Genomic DNA, 23,098 nt, shown 5'->3' with positions numbered 1-23,098 from the left:
AAAGGTGACCATGAGGATTATTTTGTCCACAAGAGTAAAACTAAACTTAAAGTAGTCCAATGACAATTTAGATATTTTCTGATGCCCCTTTGACAAATGGTAGTGAAACAGTGTCCATGATTGTTTATGATTCCACTGCTAGATCATAGTCAGGCATGTGCAGCATTCATCAATCATACTCTCCTCCATTCATACAAATTGATTTTGGGCTGAAAGGTGGCCCACAGGGAACTCTGACACTCTGCTGGGTGGATGGTGGAGGCATTGCCTTTCCTCTACTGCCTTTTCCCCTGCTCTCTCCATGGCATAAAGTTTAAGCCCCAAGCCTCCATGTCCCCTGAGATGGCCAGAGGTATAGAGGGACCTGTGTGGAGGTGGTGGAGGTAATGCAGTGCATTGCCGTCTGCAAATAAACCAGCTTACACATTAAAGAGCAGTCCTGCCTCTCCCCCTCCTCGATACCGCAGCTCGAACTCCCTTAATCCTGTGGCTGTAAATGAGATTAATCATTCCTGGGCTGAAGCCTTATTGCAAATCCAATAAACGCAGCAATTATTTGACCGCCCTGCCTTTGTTGTTTACCAGTCCTACATTAGCAGGATACATTCTGAGAGAGGGGAGCAGCATTAGCTGAAGACAGAAAGAGCCATTTAGATGCACTGGGCACCGCGGGCCTGACGCCTAGCACGGCTACCGAAACATACGACGCTAATCTGGGGACGCTCCGCCGACACACCCAAAGGGACGTCTAGCAGACCGGAATCTACATTTTCAGCACGCTTCCGCAGATTTACGCGTAAACATTGGCACGATTGTCTGCACAGGGGCTCGCTGAGCGGGGAGCTAACTGAATGAATGATCGCACAGACGGACGCGCGCGCTCACTGCGGTGCGAGAGCTCAATAGATGCATATGTCACTCTTATTTATCGAAGATGTCGGACGCCGCAGAACGAAACCCGCGATTACGGCGAAGCGACGGGTCGCCCTTGCTCGAGGCGTCGGAGTACGCCCTGCACTGCGACTGAATTGTCAAACCCCCGGGGAACCATCACTGATGTCCCGCCAGCCGGCTGACTCGGCTGCTGGCAGACGGGGGACCGAGCGGCGTTTGGGGCCGAAAAGTCGAGCATCCGGCGGGCCCGGGGGCAGTTGGTTTCTTTCGTTCCCCAGTTTCCGGGGACACACACGCAAGCTTGCTTCCGCTGAGTCCATGGGCCTTCCTCAATGGAACGAGTCAGTCCGCCGGCATTTAGCTCGTCTCCACAGCCGGATTTGAGCCTACTGCCGCTTGCTAATCCCCGTGTTTTGTCCTTTCATTTGACAGGTTTCCTTTCTTCTTCCCTCGTCTTTTCCTCCGCAGTTCTTCCCTCTCTGCGGCTGGCAGAGGGATGTGAGGGATGAATTGTGGGCGTGTAGGCTGTCAGATTTGCATTTTAAATGAAACTAGGCGAGCGAACGGGGGAATCAGCTTTGCGGCGCTTGATTGGCTCTCCGCTCGTTTGCCGGGCCCCGGCCCGCCAGAAAGGAAAGAAACAGATCAGTCGTCAAACTCCTTTTCTCACATTCAGCTCAACACAGGCCCGAAGCACACTTATAGTATGAACACACATGAAACAAAGAAAGAGAGAGAGAGAAAGAGAGAGAGACAGGGAAATGATATCATCCAGAATACAATAGGCTCCCAGTGTCATTATTAATGCCACTGTTTTTAAGAACAAAGACTCAAAACAATTTTTCAAATGAAGTGAAATGGAGATGAGAGGTAGAAATTGGAACGGGGAATGGAGGTTAATTAATCTCCCCAATAGCTGTGGAGCTACCCTGTAAACTGAATCTCTCAGACTGTAGCCCAGTGCTGGCGGGAGAGTGAGCAGCTTGTGAGCCGTCACTGCAGCGGTAGCAGGCTGTGAAGTGATGAGCACATTCAGTGCTGCCACGGTGACCGAGCACTGCCACGGTGACCAAGCACTGACCAATCAGGTCCCAGACGAACCCCTCCCTGGTGCCAAATAATGCAAAACTGGACCTTCGCACTTCTTCAACGCAACCAAAAATATGCAACCAAACAAGGGCTGACCTGCGCAGGCACGGAATTACACAGATGACGCAGGTACATAATTACACAGAGGCTGAATTTAACAGGCAGTGAAACGGGGATATGAATACAGAGATACAGAAGGATGCACATGAAGGTACAATGAGAAAGGATGAAAAGGGAAACTGCACCAGGATGGAATCCTAATCTAGGATTCAATTAAACAGAAAGGGATTTGCTGTCGGCTGAAATTGCATGTACACGGAATTACAGCAGATCTGAATTACACAGGGGCAGAGTTGCACAGAGCTGGAATAATACCATGTCAAAATGAAACATGTGTGTGCGCACGTGGCCAACCTGTTCTAGCAAAGTCCCCCAGGAGTCTCTCTGGCATGAGATGAATCAGACACCGAGCAGAACGTAGAGAATAAAAGAAGGAAAGCTGGGGGAACACACACACACAGGTACACACACATGCACACACATACATTGTGGCTAGTCTAGTACTCTCTATCCATCTTCTGTTACATTGTGCCAAGTTGGTCTCATTCATTCAGAGTACATCATTAATGGATGCAAGACTGCCAAAATGAAACTCTTCGAACCTATCTTTTTGAGAATCTTCAGATCTATTCGTGAATCTTCAGATGGGTAAAATAAATGCAAATGCATTCACAAAATAAATAAATAAATAAATAAATAAAAATGTACTATTATATTGTCCATAAGCCATCCTACCATAACCTGCATAACGAGTGACATCAAATTTGAACTCAGTGACGCATTAAAGCACTCCCTGGATGTTTTCATGATTGTTCAATTATGATCAATTTTGGAAACCCAATACCTTTGAGTGGTCTGACATTTGGCAACAGTACAGGAAGTGAAAAGGGACTAAAAGCATGTGTCTGTATTGGAGGCCTGTGAGTCGTCTGCCCATGGTGCACCCTCCATTATTGATAGTCATCTTAATACACTTTGTTTTAAGATTGCTTTTTATAAAGAGCTTCTTGTGGCCTTATTCAGCAGATCTGGCCTCTATCCACAGTAAATCCATGCAGTGCAATCTGCGGGACTCATCAATTCCTGCTGCTGGCTTTCAGTGCAAAGTGTTCCCCAGGGGGGAAGAGAGAAGGACGTACACAACGTACACGTGTGTTTGTGTGTGTGTGTGCGTGCGAGCGTGCGCATAACAGACAGAGAGAGAGAGAGACAGCATATTGTTGTGCTGTGTACGCATGCACATTTTTGTTTGCATGAGTGACTGTATCTGCATGTGATGAAACATCTCGCTGCCATCCTCCCAGCTCCTTCTTTTCAGTTTGCCAATAGCTTGACTAAAGCTCCCAGCATCAAAGCTGTTTATTCTGATGTATTTTTATACAGATCAATCAGCACCGAGTGTACTTTGCCGCTGTTGCCCTGCTGTTATCTCTCATCCAAAAAGCAACACTTTCAGAAGAACATGCCTTTGTGCCGTACAGGAGGACTGCTGTGGAGAAAGTCAGCACCTAGAGGCAAGCAAACAAACGGATAGGCGAGGCTCGGCGCCTGTTTACTCCCCCCTCCCACCCCCCGATTCCCCAGCACCGGCAGTAGACGAGCTTCTCGTTACGCAGAACAATCCGCCGAGCCTTCGTTCGGCTGCTCAAAGCCGGCTCGGGCAAGGGCTTATGGGATACCTAATCCAGAGTGCTTGAAAAGACTGGAGGGTGTGAGATGTGAAGTGGCTGTTGAAGGTAATTATCACCTCCACCGAGCAAGAGCAGATCGGAGGTGCAGATGTCGGAGATCAAAGCAGGATGAGTCGAAAACCCTCCCGAATCCTGCTGTGTGCTACAAACCCCCACCCCCAACCCCCCAACCCCTGTCCCAAATCCATCTCAGGCTGAGCTCTTCCCTCATCCTGTCCCTGTCGCACCGACCGGAACCTGTCCTCAATCACCCCGTACCACCCCCTTCCCCCCATATTCTATTCAAAATGCCACACCCCTCCTGTATCCTGCACCAGTGTGGTGGTGCATCCTTCCAGAATCTGTCCCAGGAATATTGGTGTTGCTTCTGAATTTTATGTCAAAGAGTGCCAGGGCTTTCCTAGGGGACCAAAGACAGCCCCCCCACCCCCCCCCCCCCCCCTTCTTATGTGTCCTCCCCCGGGCCCAGTGCTGTCCCTCAGCCCAGTCCTGCTGCAGCCATGGGACGGCCCGCATCTATGCGGGCTCACTCCAGCCTTGCTCTGCCTCATTAGCTTCAGTGCATCAGTGAGGGAAACCCAGTCTTCCCAGGCTCAATTCCCATGGATTGCAAATGATACTTAATAATTGATCATGAAAAGATGGAATCAAAGAAATATGTATATATACCTTACATTGCAGAGAGAATGAGTGAGAGAATGAGATAAACTTGAGATGGAAAGAAAGAGAGAGAGGGTGACCAAGAGAGGAAGAAAGAGAGAGAGAGATTTGGCAAATTTTAATTAACTTCCATCCGTGATGCAGGAACTTCTCTTAACCTCCCTACTCATTATCAACACACCCCCACCCCAAACACCTGCTCCAAATTGATGATCCCCTCAAGATAATTACTCACATTCACCAAAGAGGAGAGGTGGCAACACAGATGGTCCAAAACTCTGGCTCTTCTCTCTCATCTAACCTTCCCTCTATGCTCCAAGTCATATCTTCTCTCTGATCTACACCCCCCGGCTTGGCATTTCATTCCTTCTTGTTTGTTTCCTGTTGTTGTCTTCTATTATTTTTGGCACCTGTTTCCTCTCTTCTCCCATCCACTCTCCCTGAAGGAAAGCCTGCATAGCAGAGTTTCATTGCGTAGCAGGCTGCAAATGAACAGGCTTAAGCATTTCCGAGAGACATGGAGCCGATACTGAAAATCATGCTTATTGTCATCAGTCGACGTGATCTCACATAAAAATCAGGATGGGTGTGGTTTCAGGCTCGAACTCTGAATCTTCTCAATTATTTGTATGACTAACCAATTTCATTTCTAATTCATAGACTTGTTTTTTTTTGGGGCATACTGACCTACCCTCAGTGACAGAAACAGGAATATGCATATTTCAACAAAGTTAAGTACACATTTCCCAGCATGCATTCTCTTCAGTGGACATTCATTTTCTGTTACTGCTCTGTGCTGATGCATGTTAAGTCCCTGCTATTTACAGTAACTATAGCCTCCAGAGCAGGCTATAGGGCAGTAAAATGTTGGAATCATCCAGTATATCCTTTCTTTGTTTATCTTGTAAATTTGGTTTATCTTGGTTCTATCTTGTAAATTAGGCTTTGGTGTACGCAGGGTTCTATGTTCAGTGTATAGCCTAAACAGCTACCCCCACCCTCAGTCATGTACTCCATAGGATAATAGCAAGGCAAATTATGTGCTGCACCTTCCATTTCTAACACGATAGAGCAGTTAACAATCATTCCACTCTCTCCCTCCCAGCTGCTGATCTGCAGTGAAATGGAGGCAGCCACATCAACATCTGACAGATAGATAGATAGACAGATAGACAGACAGACCACTAAACACGAACATCATTTTCCTTGTCCTTTTTTTACTTCCAAAGCCTTTAGTACCATTAAAAATACCATTAAAAATATGGAATCTTGCCAGACAATAATAAAACAGTAATGCTCAACAATAATTCCCTTCTCTTGATTTTATTTCTTCACTTTCACTCCTTGTATCTCTCTCTCCTTCTCTCACTCATCCCTCCTGCATTTCCTTCTCCCTCTCTTTGCAAAGAAGATAAAATCCGTCATCACCATAGCGACACACTCATTTTCATAAACCGCCAGGCTAACTCTTGACTTTCTGGCACCAATTACACAGACTTCTGCACAAATCTTCCAACATAAAAAAAACGAAAAAAGTTCAGTGTATCCTCTACTCATTCCAGCATAGCTGTTTGCTTCGATTTTTTTCCAGTAGGCTAACAAGAGCCTGGAGGAAAGTGTGTTGGTGATAATGTCCTATTATCGATACCTCTGGGTTTTTTGACATCCTAAATAACTCTGGCATTCATTGCTGAATGGTTTCTCCAGCTGAGCTTCAAGGGATGTGTGAAAGATAGCACTTCAATGGGCACATACTATACGCTATCTGAAGCAACGCTGAAAAACACTAATAAAAGTACTAGAGTTAGTTATTTACAGCCTAAGGAAAAAAGAAGCAGAAGAAAAGTGCTATTCTCTCAAGTAATAATAAGATGTCAATACCACAAACACTTTCTGTTTTTGATATGGTTTCATATTGTTTTTCACTAGCAGTGAAAAACTCTTTTTTCCCCTACCATGTATTTTTTACAGCGGATAAAAGTAGGACCTTAATCACTCCATAAAATAGAAATAGAAATAATGAATGTAATAAATATGTAAGTAAATTTAGAAACGGAAACGGATGAACGACAATAAAATCACAGATGAGCAACAATATTAAAGCCATACTCCACCTCATTGTTGCAAGACTTAATGCGAAATAAGCTAGAGATGAAGCAGCATGAATTAATGATGGCGGGTGTCCTTCCGTTATGTGTATATCTATGGCAGGAAAGGTCTGGTGCTTAGAAATACTGCTAAGGTGATATGGTAGAGATACAGCGCCATACTGAAGACATTAGCATTTCAGCGATGCTGATTTGGTTCCTGGTACTGGCAAACAAGGAGACATCTCTTTTAGTATGAAGGTACAAGACACATCCTGTCATACTAAATCTCCCATCAACATTTATAGGTAAAGCAAGCACAAAAATGCATGTCATGAGACCATGGTAGGGGGAGTTAAAATTAATGAAATGCAGACTTTTCCTCAAATCTATAACATGAAAATAGTATAAATTATATAACTAACTGCAAACATATTTTAGCATGGGTTCTTAGGGTCTACTCAATGAAATTTGCATAGGAGAAAAACAATTCTTGTTTTTCCATTCAAGCATCCTATTAAATATCTTGTGATCTAATAACTGAATCACTCTTGGTAGAATGAACATAAACCATCACATGATTTTAATGCATTCATCTTGACAAAACATTGTTTTCAAGTTAAATCACAAATCAAGTGAAAACACATGGCAGAATTTTTAGTCTTTAAAATCGCCATTGTTTTATTTTACCAACAAAAAAAAAAACATTTTTTGAATGAGAATGAAAAATACAAACAGCCATTACATTTCAGAGAAAATACATAGCAGTTAGATTGAAGAGATGTCTAAAGTTCTCCTTTATCGCAGTGAGGGAGGTCAGAAAGTGAAAAAGGTAGGGAAGTGCAGACTGTCTGGATGGAAGCTGTCAGGGCTTCCTATAATGGTGTGAACACTAATGAAGTCTTCTTAAAGCAAAGGTGTAGTAAGGGTGGCTTGGGGTGAGGGAACAGGAGAAGATGTGTAGAAGTAATAATCTGAAATGTCCTTGTTTAAATGCTAACAGCATAAAAAAATAAATTTTAGGAACTTGAGGCTGCTATGAATAGTGGGGCCTAGGACATAGTTTGGATTACAGAGACATGGCTTGGGGAGGTATATAATATAGATGGGTACAAACCCATTAGGAAGGATACATCCAGTAAAAGAGGTGGGGGTGTAGGTCTCTATGTAAAAGAAAATTTTGATGTGCAGAAAATTCCAGAAATTGACTAGCTCATCTTTAGTGAGGATATCTGGATAAAGCTCATTGGGAAGATGAAAAGGGCCTTACAGTAGGCGTATGTTACCGTCTGCTGGCTTCAGACAGTGTGAACTCAATGCTCGTTGGAAAAATAAAACAAGCTTGTCAGGAAAGTGAGACTATTATTATGGGTGACTTCAATTTCCCTGCTATTAATGGCAAACTGATGATAGAACAAGGAACAATTGAGGAAGCATTTTTAGATATTATAAATGGCACAGTATGTCAATCAGCCTACAAGAAGGAAATCAATTCTGGATCTGGTGCTATGTAATGATCCGAACAGAATTTGTAGCATAGAGGTAATTGAACCACTTGGGACTAGCGATCATTATGCAGTTAGATTTGATGTATTATGGAAAATTAACAAGGCCTCCTCTATGGCCAGAATTTTTAATTTTAGTCTAGCCAATTCAACATGATGCAAGAAAATGTAAGTAATATTGACTGGGTGAAACTTCTTAACTGTAAGACTTTGAATGAAAATTGTGAAAAAAGCTTCGAAAGGGTTATTCTTGAGGCACAATGTACATTTATTCCAAAGGTTAAGGAAGGTTAAGTTCAAGAAGCAGTCTCCCCAGTGGATGAACAAAGCCATACGGGAGAGTTTGAGGGGGAAAAAAAACAAAACTGTAAGATATATAAAAATGACAGTAGTGAGAGTAATAAGGCTAAATATTGTAATATATGTGCTAAGGTGAAAAAAAAAGAAAACTATGGGAAACCAAGAGGCTATTTGAAAGGCAAATTGCCCAAGATGCAACAAGTAATCCTAAATGTTTTTTTCACTACGATAATAGGAAAATGAAAGCCAAAGAGGATATCAGTTGCACCAGGAATGAAGAAGGAGCATTGCTTTCTAAGAATAAAGATATTGCTGATGCCTTAAATAGTTTTACTTGGGTTTTACTAGAGAAGAGGTTAGAGAAGAGAAGAGAAGAGAATAGACTGGATGGCATATTCAGTATCAGCATGTCTTATAAGATATTGAAACAGAGAATAAAGAAGTACTGGATGAATTTCTTAAACTAAAGACAAATAAGGCAATAGGCCCTGATGGCATATACCCAAGAGTACTCAAAGATTTAGGTGTGATCATCTTTAAACCATTAGCAGGTATTTTTAGACAGTCCTTAGAAACTAGAGAAATACCTGAGGACTGGAAGCAAGTAATATAATATCAATATATAAGAAAGGGGGCCATACTGATCCAGGAACCTACAGGCCTGTCAGTTTAACTTGCATCACATGTAAAATACTGGAATTTATCATTAGAGACACAAAGTATTTCTTGAAAATAGCAACATCCTAAGGGATACCCAGCATGGTTTTCAAAAGGGAAGGTCATGCCTGACAAACCTGGTATTCTTTGAAAAAACTACCAAGTGTTTTGATTATAACAAGTCTTATGGTATTATATACTTAGATTTCCAAAAGGCATTTGATAAAATACCACATGAGAGACTTGTTAGTACAAAGAAGACAGGAATTCAAGGACGTATTTCAGAGTGGATTCGGAACTGGTTACAAGGCAGAACACAAAGAGTAGTAGGAGGGATATTATCTGAGCAGGGGACTGTTGGAAGTGGAATCCCACAAGGATCGGTACAGGGACCACTGTTCTTCCTCATATAAATCAATGACCTTCACAGGGACACAGAAATTACATTAGTCAAATTTGCAGATGATACAAATTGGAAAGATATAGAGGCTCTGGAGAAGGTCCAAAGAAGAGCAACCAAACTGATTCCTGGTATGAAAGATAAAAGCTATGAGGAAAGATATAAGATGCTTAATCTCTTCAAGCTTAGTAAAAGGAAACTCAGGAGTGATTTGATTGAGGCTGTTAGATTCATATAGGGGATTCTGTTCGTAGAAAGTGGGGACATAAATTAAATGAGCAGAAAGTAAATTCCGTACAGACATTAGGAATAATTTTTTCATGCAGAGAGTAGTCAATGTGTGGAATAGCCTGCCAGGTCACGTAGTAGATGCAGAAACTCTGGGGATTTTCAAGACTAGGCTTCCTACGGTGTTAGATACTATCTAGTTTGTAGGTAATCAGAGCACCGATTTAGTCAGGAAAATGGCGAGCATTGTTGGCCTGTTCTCATCATTATGTTATGCTGTGTTATGTTAACTCACCCGATGGTGCTTCCGGAGGCTGCCTCAATAGTCCAAATGCAGTGCAGGTTGTGATCGTAAGGGGCCGGGTAGCCAGGAGACAGTATACGCCCGCTGAGCTCATCTTTCATCACACCTCCGCACTCAGCTTGGAAAAGACAGACACAGATGTGTAGATTTTAGAATTCACTTCCATCACACATATATACTGCATATATATATATATTGTTCATGGATACAGTGGGATAATACTAAACTGGACATTTAGGATAAGGAGGTTATTAAGGGTACAATGCCAGAGCTTCGCCCATGGATCACGCTCACCACCACATTATGTCATACAGTGGGCTGCTTCAGCATTTTTGTAATAGTAATGTTACTGCCTGCAATATTACCATACATAACGCTAGCCCACTGTGCCGCTCCTCTTTAAATAATACCCCGTAAATTGTGAATAATGGTGACATGCATCTCACCATGGAAAGAGATATCCAGTGACACAATATTTTCAGCCCTATATATTGAGGGTACAGTAAATTTGATATTTCAATGTACAGGGATCCATCCTTCTGCTGGTACAGTATCACACTCTTGTACGGCTATGTGCTACAAATCACTTGCTTTGTCACCATGTTGGGGCCTGTGAATCTGACAGTTCTAGTTTCACGGCTCAGTAAGCAGTGAGTTCCTTTGAGCGTCCCAGAGGTCACAGACCAAATCTGAGTCATTTTATACACCCGCACGTGCACACATTTGCACACATACCTGAACGGACAAACACACAGACACGCATGACATGAATACACCTTAACAGGCCATTAATAGACTCAAGGTCAACAGTTCTGGCAGTCAACTGGAAAACTTACAGCCTCAAAAAATGCACTTTATGCTCAGCTCAGCAGTGTATATTATATTCATATGTCACTAGTACCTCATCATAAATAAAGAAAGAAAAAAATAAGTAATGGTACATTATACAGTATTACATTAAAATCACGTAGCAGATGCTCTTATATAGAGAGATAAATGAAAGGATACAGTGTCAGTGTTCTACCAAAGAATTGCACTTTCAGCTTTGGTTGGAAACCCAGTTACTTTATCACCATAATAAAACAGCACAAAACAAAAGCTGATTTAACAAAAAGCAGGTGCAATCACTATAACTGCCATCTGACAGTGACCACTAATTATTCAAAGACCGTTAAGGTATTCAGAGACAGCACTTCACTTGTATTCAGTGAACAATGACTAATACGGAGGGGGGGTGAGGGGGGAGTAAATGCGCGACTGCTGAGGAACACGGGGGAGCTCAGAGTGATGTGGGCCAGGTTTCATCACAGCTATTACCCAACATGCACCATGTCATTATGACACAGGTATCTACAAAATGTAAGTACCGTGAGTCACGTGACCCTCTTCGAGTGAAATTCTATGTAAACAGGAAGGGGGGAGGGCAGCTAATACTGTGTTAAGTCGGGATATGGGGTCCTGCTGTGTCAGCATCAAAGTCCTGCTTTGTAGCAGTGGATTATAATTGTAAACTGAGGCAAATAATTTTGCTGTTCCCTATTTGATGATTAACGGTGGCATGCAGTAGAGACCAAATATCAAACGCACCTGAAAGGAGCTGTCACCACACGTCTAATGCCAAACAACATTTTTAATGTGTTTACAAATTTTTCTCGGTGCCATACCCTCTCTCATATATTATGCATCATATATGTGGATGGCAGTAATCGTTGGATGTTTGGCTCTGATCATTATTCCCTTCAACGGGAAAACAGTGTAGGGAACAGACATAGGGGGGGAAAAAACTAAATGCAATGCACTCAAGGAAAATAAAATGCAAGGGCTCTTTCCAACATTGAGAATCTTCAAAAAAAATGTGAGCGAAAAAAGAAAAATGAAAGCATATATCATGTGTCCAGTTTATTTGTGATCAAATTAATCTTTTTTTCCAGTTTTTATTTTTTATTTGTTATTTTCTCTTTTTTTCCCCTCGCTCAACCTGTATCAGATGAAGGGCCCAGCACGGCAGACACCAGAGTGATAAATCACTGTGAAACAAACCCATCTTCCTGGACTGCAGTGATGACCTGCTCCAAAAGTCATGAAACTACATTAAGGATTTCAGTCTCTCTCCCAGCTACAGCCAGGGGGGGGGGGCTCTGCACAGGACGGCTGCGCTGCCATTGTGAAAGAGACGCGGGAGGGAAAGACATTACACTCAACCTTTCAAAGCTCGCCCTTCACTCCGTAGAGATACGAAAACGAGTTACAAGTTGCACAAGGTCTAAAACCAGCTAGAACTTGCCGGAATATGTGAAATGCAAGAAAATAGAATGGACTGACAAATGCAATTGGAGGGACATACCGGCACGGTGTAACACCAGCTACAAAACGGCTTTTATCAGTCTCTGTGGTGAGAACACAAGCCTTGAAATTCCTCGCTTCGAAGGGGGTTGTTTTATGAGAGGTGTCTTGTCAGGTGCCGTGGCTGAGATGCATTTGCTGGGTGGTGCGGGTGAATCAGTACAAGGTTTCACCGGAGTGGGTGCAACTTTGAGGATAATCCTTGAATGCAGTGTTGACTTTGAGCCACTTTTCTCAGTGCAAGCACCATAACAAACCCCACAGTTTCTGTTTTCTCTCAGGGGGTGGGTGGGGAATCCTGCTGAGGTGGCTGTAGGAAGTCGAACTCGAGTCTTACCTACGCAGAGGGGGAGGGGGCTGTCCCAGGCCCGCCTCTCTCCCCTGAGGCACGTCAGCACCTCGCTTCCCTTCAGACTGTATCCCGGGTTGCAGCTGTAGGACACCGCGCTGCCCGCAAAGTGGCCCTTGTCCTCCTTCTTGTAGCCAAACTGGGGCACTCCGGGGTCCTCGCACTTCACCAGCTCAAAGCCTGGAGAGAGCGGTTAGCCAATGAACACAAAGGGCACCAGGCAACAGGATTCTCATTGGTTGCGGCAGCCATAGCCGTACAGTACCTACTGGACCTAAATGCGATGTTATGGTGTCTATAACAGTTCTATATTTATATAATGCAGCAATGAGGTCCGTAACAATACAGTTGTCATTATTGAGGGGAGACAGTCACGCCCTGGGATGGGTCCTAGACTCACTTGTAAAGTGCAGCTCGAACCCTTTGCTGGTGTTCTCTGCATTGCTGATGAACTCCAGCCACAGTGAGCTGGACGTGCTGTTGAGCGTGGTGTCCAGCAGCTCCATGCTTGTGAAGGAGCCCAGCAGACGAGCGTGGTTACTGTTGCCGTCGAACACCTGCGACGCACACACAAGGCACAACACACACAGAACTTCACTCAATTAAAAGTTAAATTATTCATTCACAGGTGCATGTTCAAATCCCTGGTCAAAACAGGAGTGTACGTAGTAAATGGAGTGTACATAATAAATGAAACGTTCAGATGACTATGATTAGGCTACTTTTTCAGCAGGACATATTTGGTCTATTCAGGGTTTCCCGCAGGAAAATTGTTAGTCCCAGGGGCACATTCCGAATGCTGCCAAGCAGGTTCCAAACTATTTTTGGTTGATACCGGTACCACCTTATTATTATCGAGCATCTCTAGCAACTCTTCGACTCTTTGTAGTCAAAATGCTCAAGATAGCAGTGGAGGTCTGCCCTTGCACATTTTTGCAGTACAATACACATGCTATGGTACAAGCGTCACCCTCCACTTACCTTGAGCGTGTCGTCCTCCTCCAGGTGGAAGTCTCGAGCCCGCAGCTGGATGCCCTTGCCCGGCTGGGTCTGGATGGAGTAGATGCACTCATGGTTGTTCCCGTAGTAGGCCGGGTAGTTCGGTGAGAGAAGGACCCCTTGGGTGCCAGTCACTGAGGAGCCACACTCAGCTGTGGGGGGGTGGAGGGATGGGGGGGGGGGGGCAGAGGGCGTGTTACAAAAAGCCTGAGACATATATGATCAGTGCATACATGCACATGCTCACGTGCACGGACATGCAGTGTGCAGGGATGCGTGGGGCTGGTGCCTGCTTATAGCCCTCAAGACAGGCTAGTGTTCGTTTAGAGACATCATTTATTTTATTGATTTTTGTTCACTTATTTATTTCACATCTGGTTTACTTGGCACATTATTTGTGCTGTGGAAACCACCGATTTAGAGCTAAGCACTGCATAAATAAATAAGCAATCTTGATAATAATAAACATTATTTGTCATCTGTCCATGGTTTGCCTATTCCTATATATAATTTGTCTCTGTGATGTCATTACCAATTCACATTCTCTTGATTAACATATAAAAAAACAGGCCAAGAAAATTACAGAAAAAGAACACATAAATATTTCCTGACTCTAAACTGTACAGCAGCTCAAAGCAATCTGATTGAATGCATTGAAATTCCTGTTACTTCATAAATTGCCTGACCCATTTCAGAAAACAAAAAAAAAAAAAATATGCAGAAAAAAACTTAATTACTTGCATCTGTTAGAGTGCCAGAATCCTACACATAACAAATGACTTTCTAAGTCTGCAGCCACAAGCAATTCCCCTGCTTAATATTTTGAAGAAATCTGGCAGCCGAGTTATTGTTATTGAGGATAGGCTACGTGGGCTATGTCTCTAGCTCTTGTACTGTCATATTTGAACATCATTCTGTGTATGCCTAAGAGAGGGAGAAACTGCTCATAGAACAGCACATGCACTAGAGCTCATTCCTTTTCACTGAATTAAAAAATTACAGCTAGGCATTACTTTGAGGGCACAGCAGAAGGGGGAGGGGATTGAAAGTAAAATATTGACCAAGCAAAATGAAAGCACGTGACCACCTACCCACACACCTTGGCAGAGGGGAGCTCCACACCCGCCGCCGCCCCCCCAGACACGTGACCCTGGGCGGCCCCTCCAGCCGATACCCCGGGAAGCAGGAGAAGATGAGAGTGTCCCCCACCCCGTACTGCAGGCCCTTGCGTGTGCTGAACGGGGGCACGCCAGGGTCCTCACAAGGCTCTAAATCATATTCTGCAGAGAGGAGGAGAGAGAGGAGAGAGGGGGAAGGAAGAGAGAGAGAGAGACATCAGACAGAAAAAGTGCCAGCAGAAAAAGAGATGGGCAGAGAGAGTGAGATCAGAGGGAGAGATCAGAGAGAGAAACTTATATGAAATCTTAAATTTCGTATAATGTTTTGAAAGTTATGGGCCATTTTTCATTTTACACATGCACACACAGAGATATATAACTTACATATACAGGATATGGCTGTGTATGCACAGTGGGTATAGGTGCAGGACTTCATTATTCATAAATATCGGACATTTTGACAGCATGTTAGGCCTATAATGTAAAGTACTTGTAAGGAATGACACATTTTCATCCAACAGTCCTCTGGAGGAGGGTCACAGCGCCTCACCAGAGAAGGTGATGTTGAAGCCCTCGTAGGACACGGAGAAGTCGGAGAGGAAGCGGATCTGTGCGGTGAAGTTGCCGAACAGGCCGGCGCTGAGCGGAGGGGGCAGCGTGGAGCCCGTGAGCCTCCACAGCGGCTCGGAGAAGCTGCCGTTCTCCGTCACCAGCAAGTGGTCGTGCGGGCTCTCCAGATGGAAGGTGTGAAAGGTGAACTGCACACCTGAGGGAGCCAAAGAAAGGGAGTGTATGTGAGAGAGAGAGAGGGAGAGAGAGAGAGAGAGAGAGAGACTTCTGATGTTCCTTTTCTAAAACATCAGTCTTCACACCAGAACAAAAAAAAAAAAAAAAAAGAAGCTGTCAAAACACAAATCAAACCAAAAAAAACAACATCAGAGAGAGACAGAGACAGAAGGGAAGTACACCAAAAACAAGTTAAAGTCAAGTGTGCAGGTCAATCCAATCCAGTCCTCGTGGTTTGATGTGGAGTCCTGGTAACTCCCCCTAGAACTCGCTCCGTGCTCACCTTTACCATGTGAAGTCTCAATGATCCAGGTACAGTTGAGATTGTGGGGGTAGAAGTCAGGGAAGCCGGGGGAAAGGATGGTTCCTGCGTTTCCTTGGATGTATCCTCCACAGAGAGCTGTGGATAGGGGCAGGCATGTCCATAAGTGGCCATAAACCCCCACCCATAAACACTCTGCTTAGACCCACACAGGTTCCAGCTTTGACGATGTACTAAAACTGACTTTACAAGATGAACCCAGGCTGAAGGACATAAACATATTGACAAAAATGACTTGTATGACGAAAAAAGGAGAGGAAATCGATAGGACCTTTCAATAAAGTACAAATTTACAACGGTAAATGATTGACAGCTCTGATTGTAAAGCCCTGGTCAGTTATGAAAGGAGGGCAAAGCGACTGTACCGTCACAGCTGGGGAGGGGGCGGCTCCACTGGAAGTTGGGCTCACACTCAAGGGGCTCGCTGTCACTCAAGCTGTACCCCGAGTCACAGCTGAACGTCACCAGGGCGCCCACATAGAAGTCGTTGCCATGCCGCTGGCCATTCACAGGGATGCCTGGGTCCACGCAGTGATCGGACTGCAGCTGCACCGCTGTTGAAAAGGACCCAGGGAAATTAGCAGACTTTACATTTTGCAAGTACAAAAACTATTATCACTGTAAAATTCCCTTCCAATGTGTTAATGCTTTAATTGCAATCACATTCTATTTTTTTAACACCCTGTACATAGTACTTAGCCACAAGACATACGCATGATTTTTCAGTATTCTGGGCAGGGAAGAAAGAAGGAAAATTATTCTTGCACACTAAAAAAAAAAACTGAAATCAATTTTAGCTTAACACACATTGGCGAACATCCACAAGTTGTGGTACTACTGCATAATTGAGTAAAAGCAGGGATGTGGATTTTCATTTCGAAAAGGTTTATTCATGTTACAAGACACGACTGGCATAGGTATAAAAAGACATGAGCTCATAGTAGCATGCAGATTGAGTAAGGAGGGAAGGAGAATGGCCATTTCCTTTTGCCTCCTTTTCTATTGCAGCAGAATGAAGAGAAGGATGAGTGGGCCTGGGATTATACAATAAAATCAATCTTCTATTGTTTTATAATTGCGGATCTGCCCATTTAAATCATGGCATAGACTGATGGACTGATGATGATCGCTTTGAATACAGATTCATTAATATACTCTTCTTTGGTGCTTGATATTGCCTTGGTTCTGTCACAGTAGGAGTTGTAATAGCTGAAGCAGAATATGCAGCTCTAAAAATAATAGGGCTGATAATTGCAGGGCTTTAATAATGATAGATGTTGCACTTGGCTGAACAAAGAGCTCTCATGTCAACAAACGTATGTTTGAACAGTGATTGAAATGTGAGCTTCATGGACATCGAACACAGGGACAGGCAGATGTGGAGTTCTATGGGAAACCATCCTTCTATCTGTCCCTCCTGCAAGCCTGAGTGGCGGAAAGCACGGATGCTGAAACTCCGCTACTACCTGACATCATCATTAATGGCCAGAGACTCACCTCTGAGAACACCCTGGCAAGGAGTCAACCACTTAGAAGAATCAACAATCAAGAAATGTGATTCTTACAGACAACATAATGCTGTTAAAATGACATATCTGTTCTATAATCACCACAATGGTGCACATTTCCTTACTGAGTGAAGTGGCAAAGGTACTGCTACTGAATTATAAAATAGATATAACATTTTAACAAATGATTACATGTATAAATATGATACAGGGGATGAAAAAGCATCAACAGTTATACCAGAAAATATCTGTCATTTCCTGAATCTTAGAGAGACTGCTAATGAAATGTTTATCATAGCGGATGGTGAATATTTGGCAGTGGAACCAGTTGAATAATGCATTTTTTTCACAGTCATAAATAGCTATTTCAGAGTTTTTGAATTCATTAGTAATATGCGGATGATGGAAAGGGATGCATACTCTCATAACGGATGCGAAACCCAATGTCGGACTGGCTCTTGTCGGTCGAGAAAAGCAGGTACAGGAAGTTGGAGGTGCTGATGAGGAACTGCGGCACCTGGGTGCCCTGGTAGCTGCCAATCAAGGGGGACGAGGGGAATCGCCCGTCGCGCACCTCCAAAATATCGTAGTTCACCTCTGTCCGGAACCTGAAGAACAAACACGGCTGGGGGTTAACAGGATTATACTGCAAAGTGCCCTTCACTCAGCCTGATTTGTTAAGCTTCAATTCTGTAGGCAACAGTCAATATGATTAGCATTATATAACGAGACTATAAGCTCTGTTTCATTAATTGTTCAGTGTTTACATCGTAGGTTAACCCTTTAAGGTTAAATCACATCTGATAAGAGTATGTTTTACTCTCACGGACCACATGGGATCCCTATTGGACTCATTTAAACAAAATGCTCATGTGCATGTTTGGAAAACATTTGCAATGCTCCGTTAAGACATACACTGTAAAGGAGGTATGCATATGCACATCGCTTGTCGTCCACACAGCACATTCTGTATTATTACCAAGGCATCGAATAAACTGTTGCCAGTTCAGAATAAAGCAAATTAAATGGAGCAGAAGGCAATGTTTTATTGATGTTCCATAAAATCGAAGAGCAACAAGCACTTCTGCTGTATCTATTTTTTTTATGCTGAGAGATGAAAGGGAGAGGAGAGAGAAGTGTTACAGAGAGAGCACACCACGTCACATGTAGAAAGAGGGTCTGTCTGTGGGTTCCCCTAATTTTCGTCAGTCGTGCAAATGCACAAAAACAGGCAAGCACAGTCATCAAAGCAGGCTATGGTACATTACTTTTACTGCAGCTGCTGAGTTTCCAATTAAAGTGTATGGTTATGTTGTTGGATGGTTAAGTCATGTTGACCCAATTACATTTCAGTGTTTCAGAGATAAGCTACCATGTGTCACAACAAATAAAACTTTATTGAAATTATGCACCTAATTTTATAATAAAATCACATGCGCAGACAAATTGAATGACAGATGGGGATGGCACGGGGTTACAGTCTTAGACTGACCAGAGGAGAGCTTGTTCTTTCCTGTTAAAACATCATAAATACTAAATCATTCCTGCTTAAGTGCAGAGGCGTAGAGCAAGAGGGAGATGAGAGACTAGACGAGATGAAATATATATATATATATATATATATTTTTTTATTTTTATTTTTTTTTTCCCAAATTACGCATTTGTGATGGCTAAGTTATATAGCTGGTAACTCACTTGTCGAAGATGATCTTGATAGGGTACCCAGGTGGTGCCTCGATGACCCACTCACAGTTCAAAGCCTCCTTATAGAGCTCTGGCCACCCTGGGGACAGGATGATCCCACTGGGGGCCTTGAGGTCCCCTCCACAGGGTGCTGAATGAGAAGAGAAGGGAAGAGACGTCTATTCCCTGCACACACAGTACTCAATTCACAGTGCATGCTTGTCAAGCGACATTAAGGCTCAACCCCAAATATACAAGGACACAACCATATTTGGATAATCTTGTTGTCAAAGTAAAGCAATCAAATGTTTTGACTAAATATCACAGGAGAGAAGCAAGGGAAGGTCAGGCATCCATCTCTCAAAACTGGGATCTGAGTCTGTCCTTAAAAATGAATCGATACCACCTCTGCCAACATTTGCATTACCCAAATATGTCTTCAGCTGCCAAACCCTAGAGTGATGTGACCAGAAGAGCGGGCATTGATTTCATCCTTTAAGTAAAGCATATAAAGCAAATACAAACCCTGTTTTATGACCAGAATAGCATGAAATGTGTGCATTCATTTCACAAGACAGGAGGCTATCACTACAGTTTAGAATCCCGAGTATCAGACAGCGGGGAAGTTCCCCTGGGCATGGAGTCTCCTGGCAGCTCCACACACTCACTTTTGGAACTCACTAAAGTTACGCCGCCCATCAGAAGACTAGAGCATCTGTCCTTCTTGCCATTTTACTGATCCGCAAACAAAATGCGCCACTTTTGGAATGCAGTTCAGTCATCAACACGGTGGAACCAAATTCAGGCTATTACTGCCACGTGTTTTTGTAAGTGCGAGATTACACTCCTTGGCGCAGAACGCAATTACCGGCAGATTGGCTGCTTTAATGAAGCAGCACGATCAGTAGTGTCGAAATTCTTGGCACTGCAAGAATTATCCATTCGCCATTTCTGGCAGTAACTTTGGGCTGAATACTCCACTGATCTTTACACAATGCGAGTAAAAAGGGCTAATACAAGCGCAGCGGAGTAATATGGGTCTTTAATGGCATCCATTGAAATCGTCCCTGGAAAGAGGGAGAGTGGCCTATCTGCAATTCCATCGCAGCTCTGCTTCTGCCGAGACGCGGCACATTTAAATACAAAAATCAAAATCCCATTCTGGTCCTGGGACGAAAACGCATTCTACGTATATATCAATGTTTGCGAGCACGTGCAGGCCAGCAAACCCGACACCCATTGCTGCAGTTTTTCTTTTTTTCCTGCTTTTTTTCCCGCATGGTTTAAGACCTGAATCTAATGGAGGTGCCTCTCTGCACATACCTAATGAATAAAAATGGAGAGACAGAGCCCGGACATCAGGCTGTAAAAACCATCTGGAACGAGCTGATGATCTCTGCTGCATTGCATGCCTCACAAACAAATCCCACAGACTTTGCCTAACAGGGACACTTAACTTCGATGTCTTACCCTTTCACTCACTGAAGTCTGTCGTGTATAATATATACCATGTGACACGACTGTGGTTCGTGCTTTCTGTTTACATCCATTACTTTAAAATATATCCTTTATTTGCTTAGCATATAATATGCATGGTGGTTGACATAGCTCATATTTCATATACTGTCAATTTATATCGCAAGATATATTATTGAATATATTCAGGGTGATATCCCAGCTCAACAATGGTGCCTTACCACAGAGATTCAAACCTATACCGCTCCATAATACTACTCCTCTCTGCTGCAATATGAATTGTTAGGAGTTAAATCAAATACGATTGAACACTTTCGATCCCTATTGGACACATGCAGTACAGTATAAGCTCGTAGAGCTGAATTAACAGTGGACACTTCGCTGTGTGCCCTGGGTGGAACAGCTCTGTGTGGAAGGAGGGAAATCAGAACGGGGACGAACGTGACGTGGAGGAAGTCACCTTCGCAGCGCGGCACAGCGTTGTCCCACACCACGTTCCCGTCCTTAAGGATGCAGGAGATGGTGAGGGAGCCGTGCGTCTTCACGAAGCCCTCCTCGCACAGGAAGGACATGGAGCTGCCCAGCTGCAGGCTCTCTCCAAAGCGCTTCCCATTGACAGGGACGCCCGGGTCGGGGCACTCGTTGTGCCGGAATGCTGCGGGGGGGGGGGGGGGGGGGCGTCGTGGGGCGGGGTGAGGCGGGGCGGGGTGGGGTGGGGAAGGATTGTGGGTAGAGTGGAAAGCGTGTGGGGGTTGAGAGGGTGGGGTGGAAGGGGGTATATGGAGATGGGTAGGAGGGAGAAGAATACAAATCATATTAAAGTGCCATGAACGCGATTTTGAAAACATTTGTGGAACTACATACTCCATCACAAAAAAGGATAAATAAACAAATTAATTCACACACTCAATCACTGCTGTAGCTTGTCATGTTGGGTCCCGCATCAAACGAAAATGGACCGATCACTTTCACTTAGCTCTCATGGTTGATTTTCTATTACACACTTTTCTTCAGCTTGACAACTAAGTTGAAGGATGTGCTCAACTCATCGATGGACTCGGTAGAGTCAACACACCAGAAGGGGTGTGATCTCAGTTTTCCACACAGCTGTCAGTGTCTGGACACATTTTTTCTTCAATTCTGCAGGGGTTACTCGCACTTCCGCGACTAATTCCTCCAGATTTTCTTCACCTAAAATGTCTGTGTACCTCATCCATCACCATCACTTTATTTATTAAACGTCCAACAATTTCTTCAATAGAGTTTGACGTCTACTTAATTAACACGAATGGCAGAATGAACATGCCCTCCTAAGTGTGTCAAACAAGTCACGTGGAGTAATACAGACCCGTCTTAGGCAACATCAGCTCCAATTAACGCCGCTGGAATTTCATTTAATTTCACAGTAAGTCGCTAATGAATTTGTTATGTGCCGGGCTTCCTCTAATTTGGTTATTTTTCCTCTTAAGTTCTGATAATTGGGATATTGCAACAGATTGCTGCCCACATGTCCAAATTGGTGTATGTGAAACTGCAAAGAATTTGACTGTTTAGCTCCCTCCTAGAATCAGATTAGACAAACAGCTTTCTGAAATTGAAGAGAAACCTCTTCTTTCAGGGGATGTTTATTCTCATGATTAGCTCCAGGGTTAAAAAAAAAAAAAAAGAAGAAATTTCTCTTAGGCCATTCTGGCTCAACTTTCCCTTCCAGAAAGTCTACACCCATTAGTGGATCTCACCCTCAAAGTGTGCAAAGAACTATGCACTCTCTGAGTCATTTCTTTCTTTTTTTAGTCCTGGTGAATATGAGTTGGTTAAGAATCCTCTGTTGTACTCAGTATGCCTTGGCACTACTGACTTTGTGGAGCGGATAGAGAATGAATAAGGTAACTGGGGAAAACTGAAGGTGTCAGTTAGTCATCCTGAAAGTTCAAAGACAACGTGAACAGTTGTGACCGCTGCACTGTGAAGTTACAGCAAAAACACAGTAAAACTATGAGCAGGAGAAGAGTCTGTATGCATGCATGTAACAGAAGTGTGCCAGAACAACAGTTTCAAATGATCATGCAGTGATCACCATGGCAACAGAGGTACTGTAGAAACAAAAAGAGCTTTCTATAATAATGACGTGTGCCACACTCTGCTTTGAATCTAAAAAATGAAATAATAATAATTGATTCCTCATCCTTGGTAATGGTATCCAAGACAATAAGCCAGCGGATGTACAGTATATCACATAAAAGCTGCTTTGTTCTTACTGGTGAATGTAATGTTGAATCCTCTGTCAGTGTTGGTGTGGTCAGTCAGGAACTCCAGCCTTGCCACGTGGGCACTGGTGGTGATGGGTGAGGGCAGCACGTCGCCAGAGAAGGTGCCCAAGATGGGCGACTCAGCCTTGCCCCCATCCTTCACAGACAGGAAGTCGAACTGCTTCTCCATGCTGAGGTCGTTGAAGGCCAGGTTGATGCGGCTCTCCGGCTTGGTGATGATGAGCCACACGCAGTGCATGTTGTTCCCGTACTCCTGAGGGTAGTTCGGCGACAGGAGAATGCCCGACGGGGTGGTAAAGTTGAAAAAGCAGGAGACTGTCGGAAGGGGAAAGCAAATAGTCAAAGCAGTTTGTCAAATTGATTATTACA

At 43.7% G+C, this 23,098-nt stretch overlaps 1 protein-coding gene across 1 annotated transcript in view; it reads right to left on the bottom strand.

Moving 5' to 3' along the window:
- The window catches only part of csmd2 (CUB and Sushi multiple domains 2), a 260,284-nt gene that overhangs the window by 83,351 nt on the left and 153,835 nt on the right, over positions 1-23,098 (bottom strand). Inside the window, exons 14-25 of the mRNA XM_035429807.1 lie at positions 22,718-23,044; positions 20,920-21,114; positions 18,996-19,134; positions 17,721-17,908; positions 16,158-16,346; positions 15,754-15,870; positions 15,235-15,450; positions 14,658-14,846; positions 13,549-13,718; positions 12,968-13,124; positions 12,556-12,747; positions 9,867-9,993 (exon numbers count right to left, since the gene is read on the bottom strand). Of these exons, the coding sequence (XP_035285698.1) occupies positions 9,867-9,993; positions 12,556-12,747; positions 12,968-13,124; positions 13,549-13,718; positions 14,658-14,846; positions 15,235-15,450; positions 15,754-15,870; positions 16,158-16,346; positions 17,721-17,908; positions 18,996-19,134; positions 20,920-21,114; positions 22,718-23,044 (2,206 nt within the window). The remainder of the gene's footprint in view (positions 1-9,866; positions 9,994-12,555; positions 12,748-12,967; positions 13,125-13,548; positions 13,719-14,657; positions 14,847-15,234; positions 15,451-15,753; positions 15,871-16,157; positions 16,347-17,720; positions 17,909-18,995; positions 19,135-20,919; positions 21,115-22,717; positions 23,045-23,098) is intronic.

Source organism: Anguilla anguilla, chromosome 8 (assembly GCF_013347855.1).
Source record: "Anguilla anguilla isolate fAngAng1 chromosome 8, fAngAng1.pri, whole genome shotgun sequence".
Classification (NCBI taxonomy): Eukaryota; Metazoa; Chordata; class Actinopteri; order Anguilliformes; family Anguillidae; genus Anguilla; species Anguilla anguilla.
Note: the sequence above shows the minus strand (reverse complement) of the source record. Positions and strands in the feature narration are given on the sequence as shown.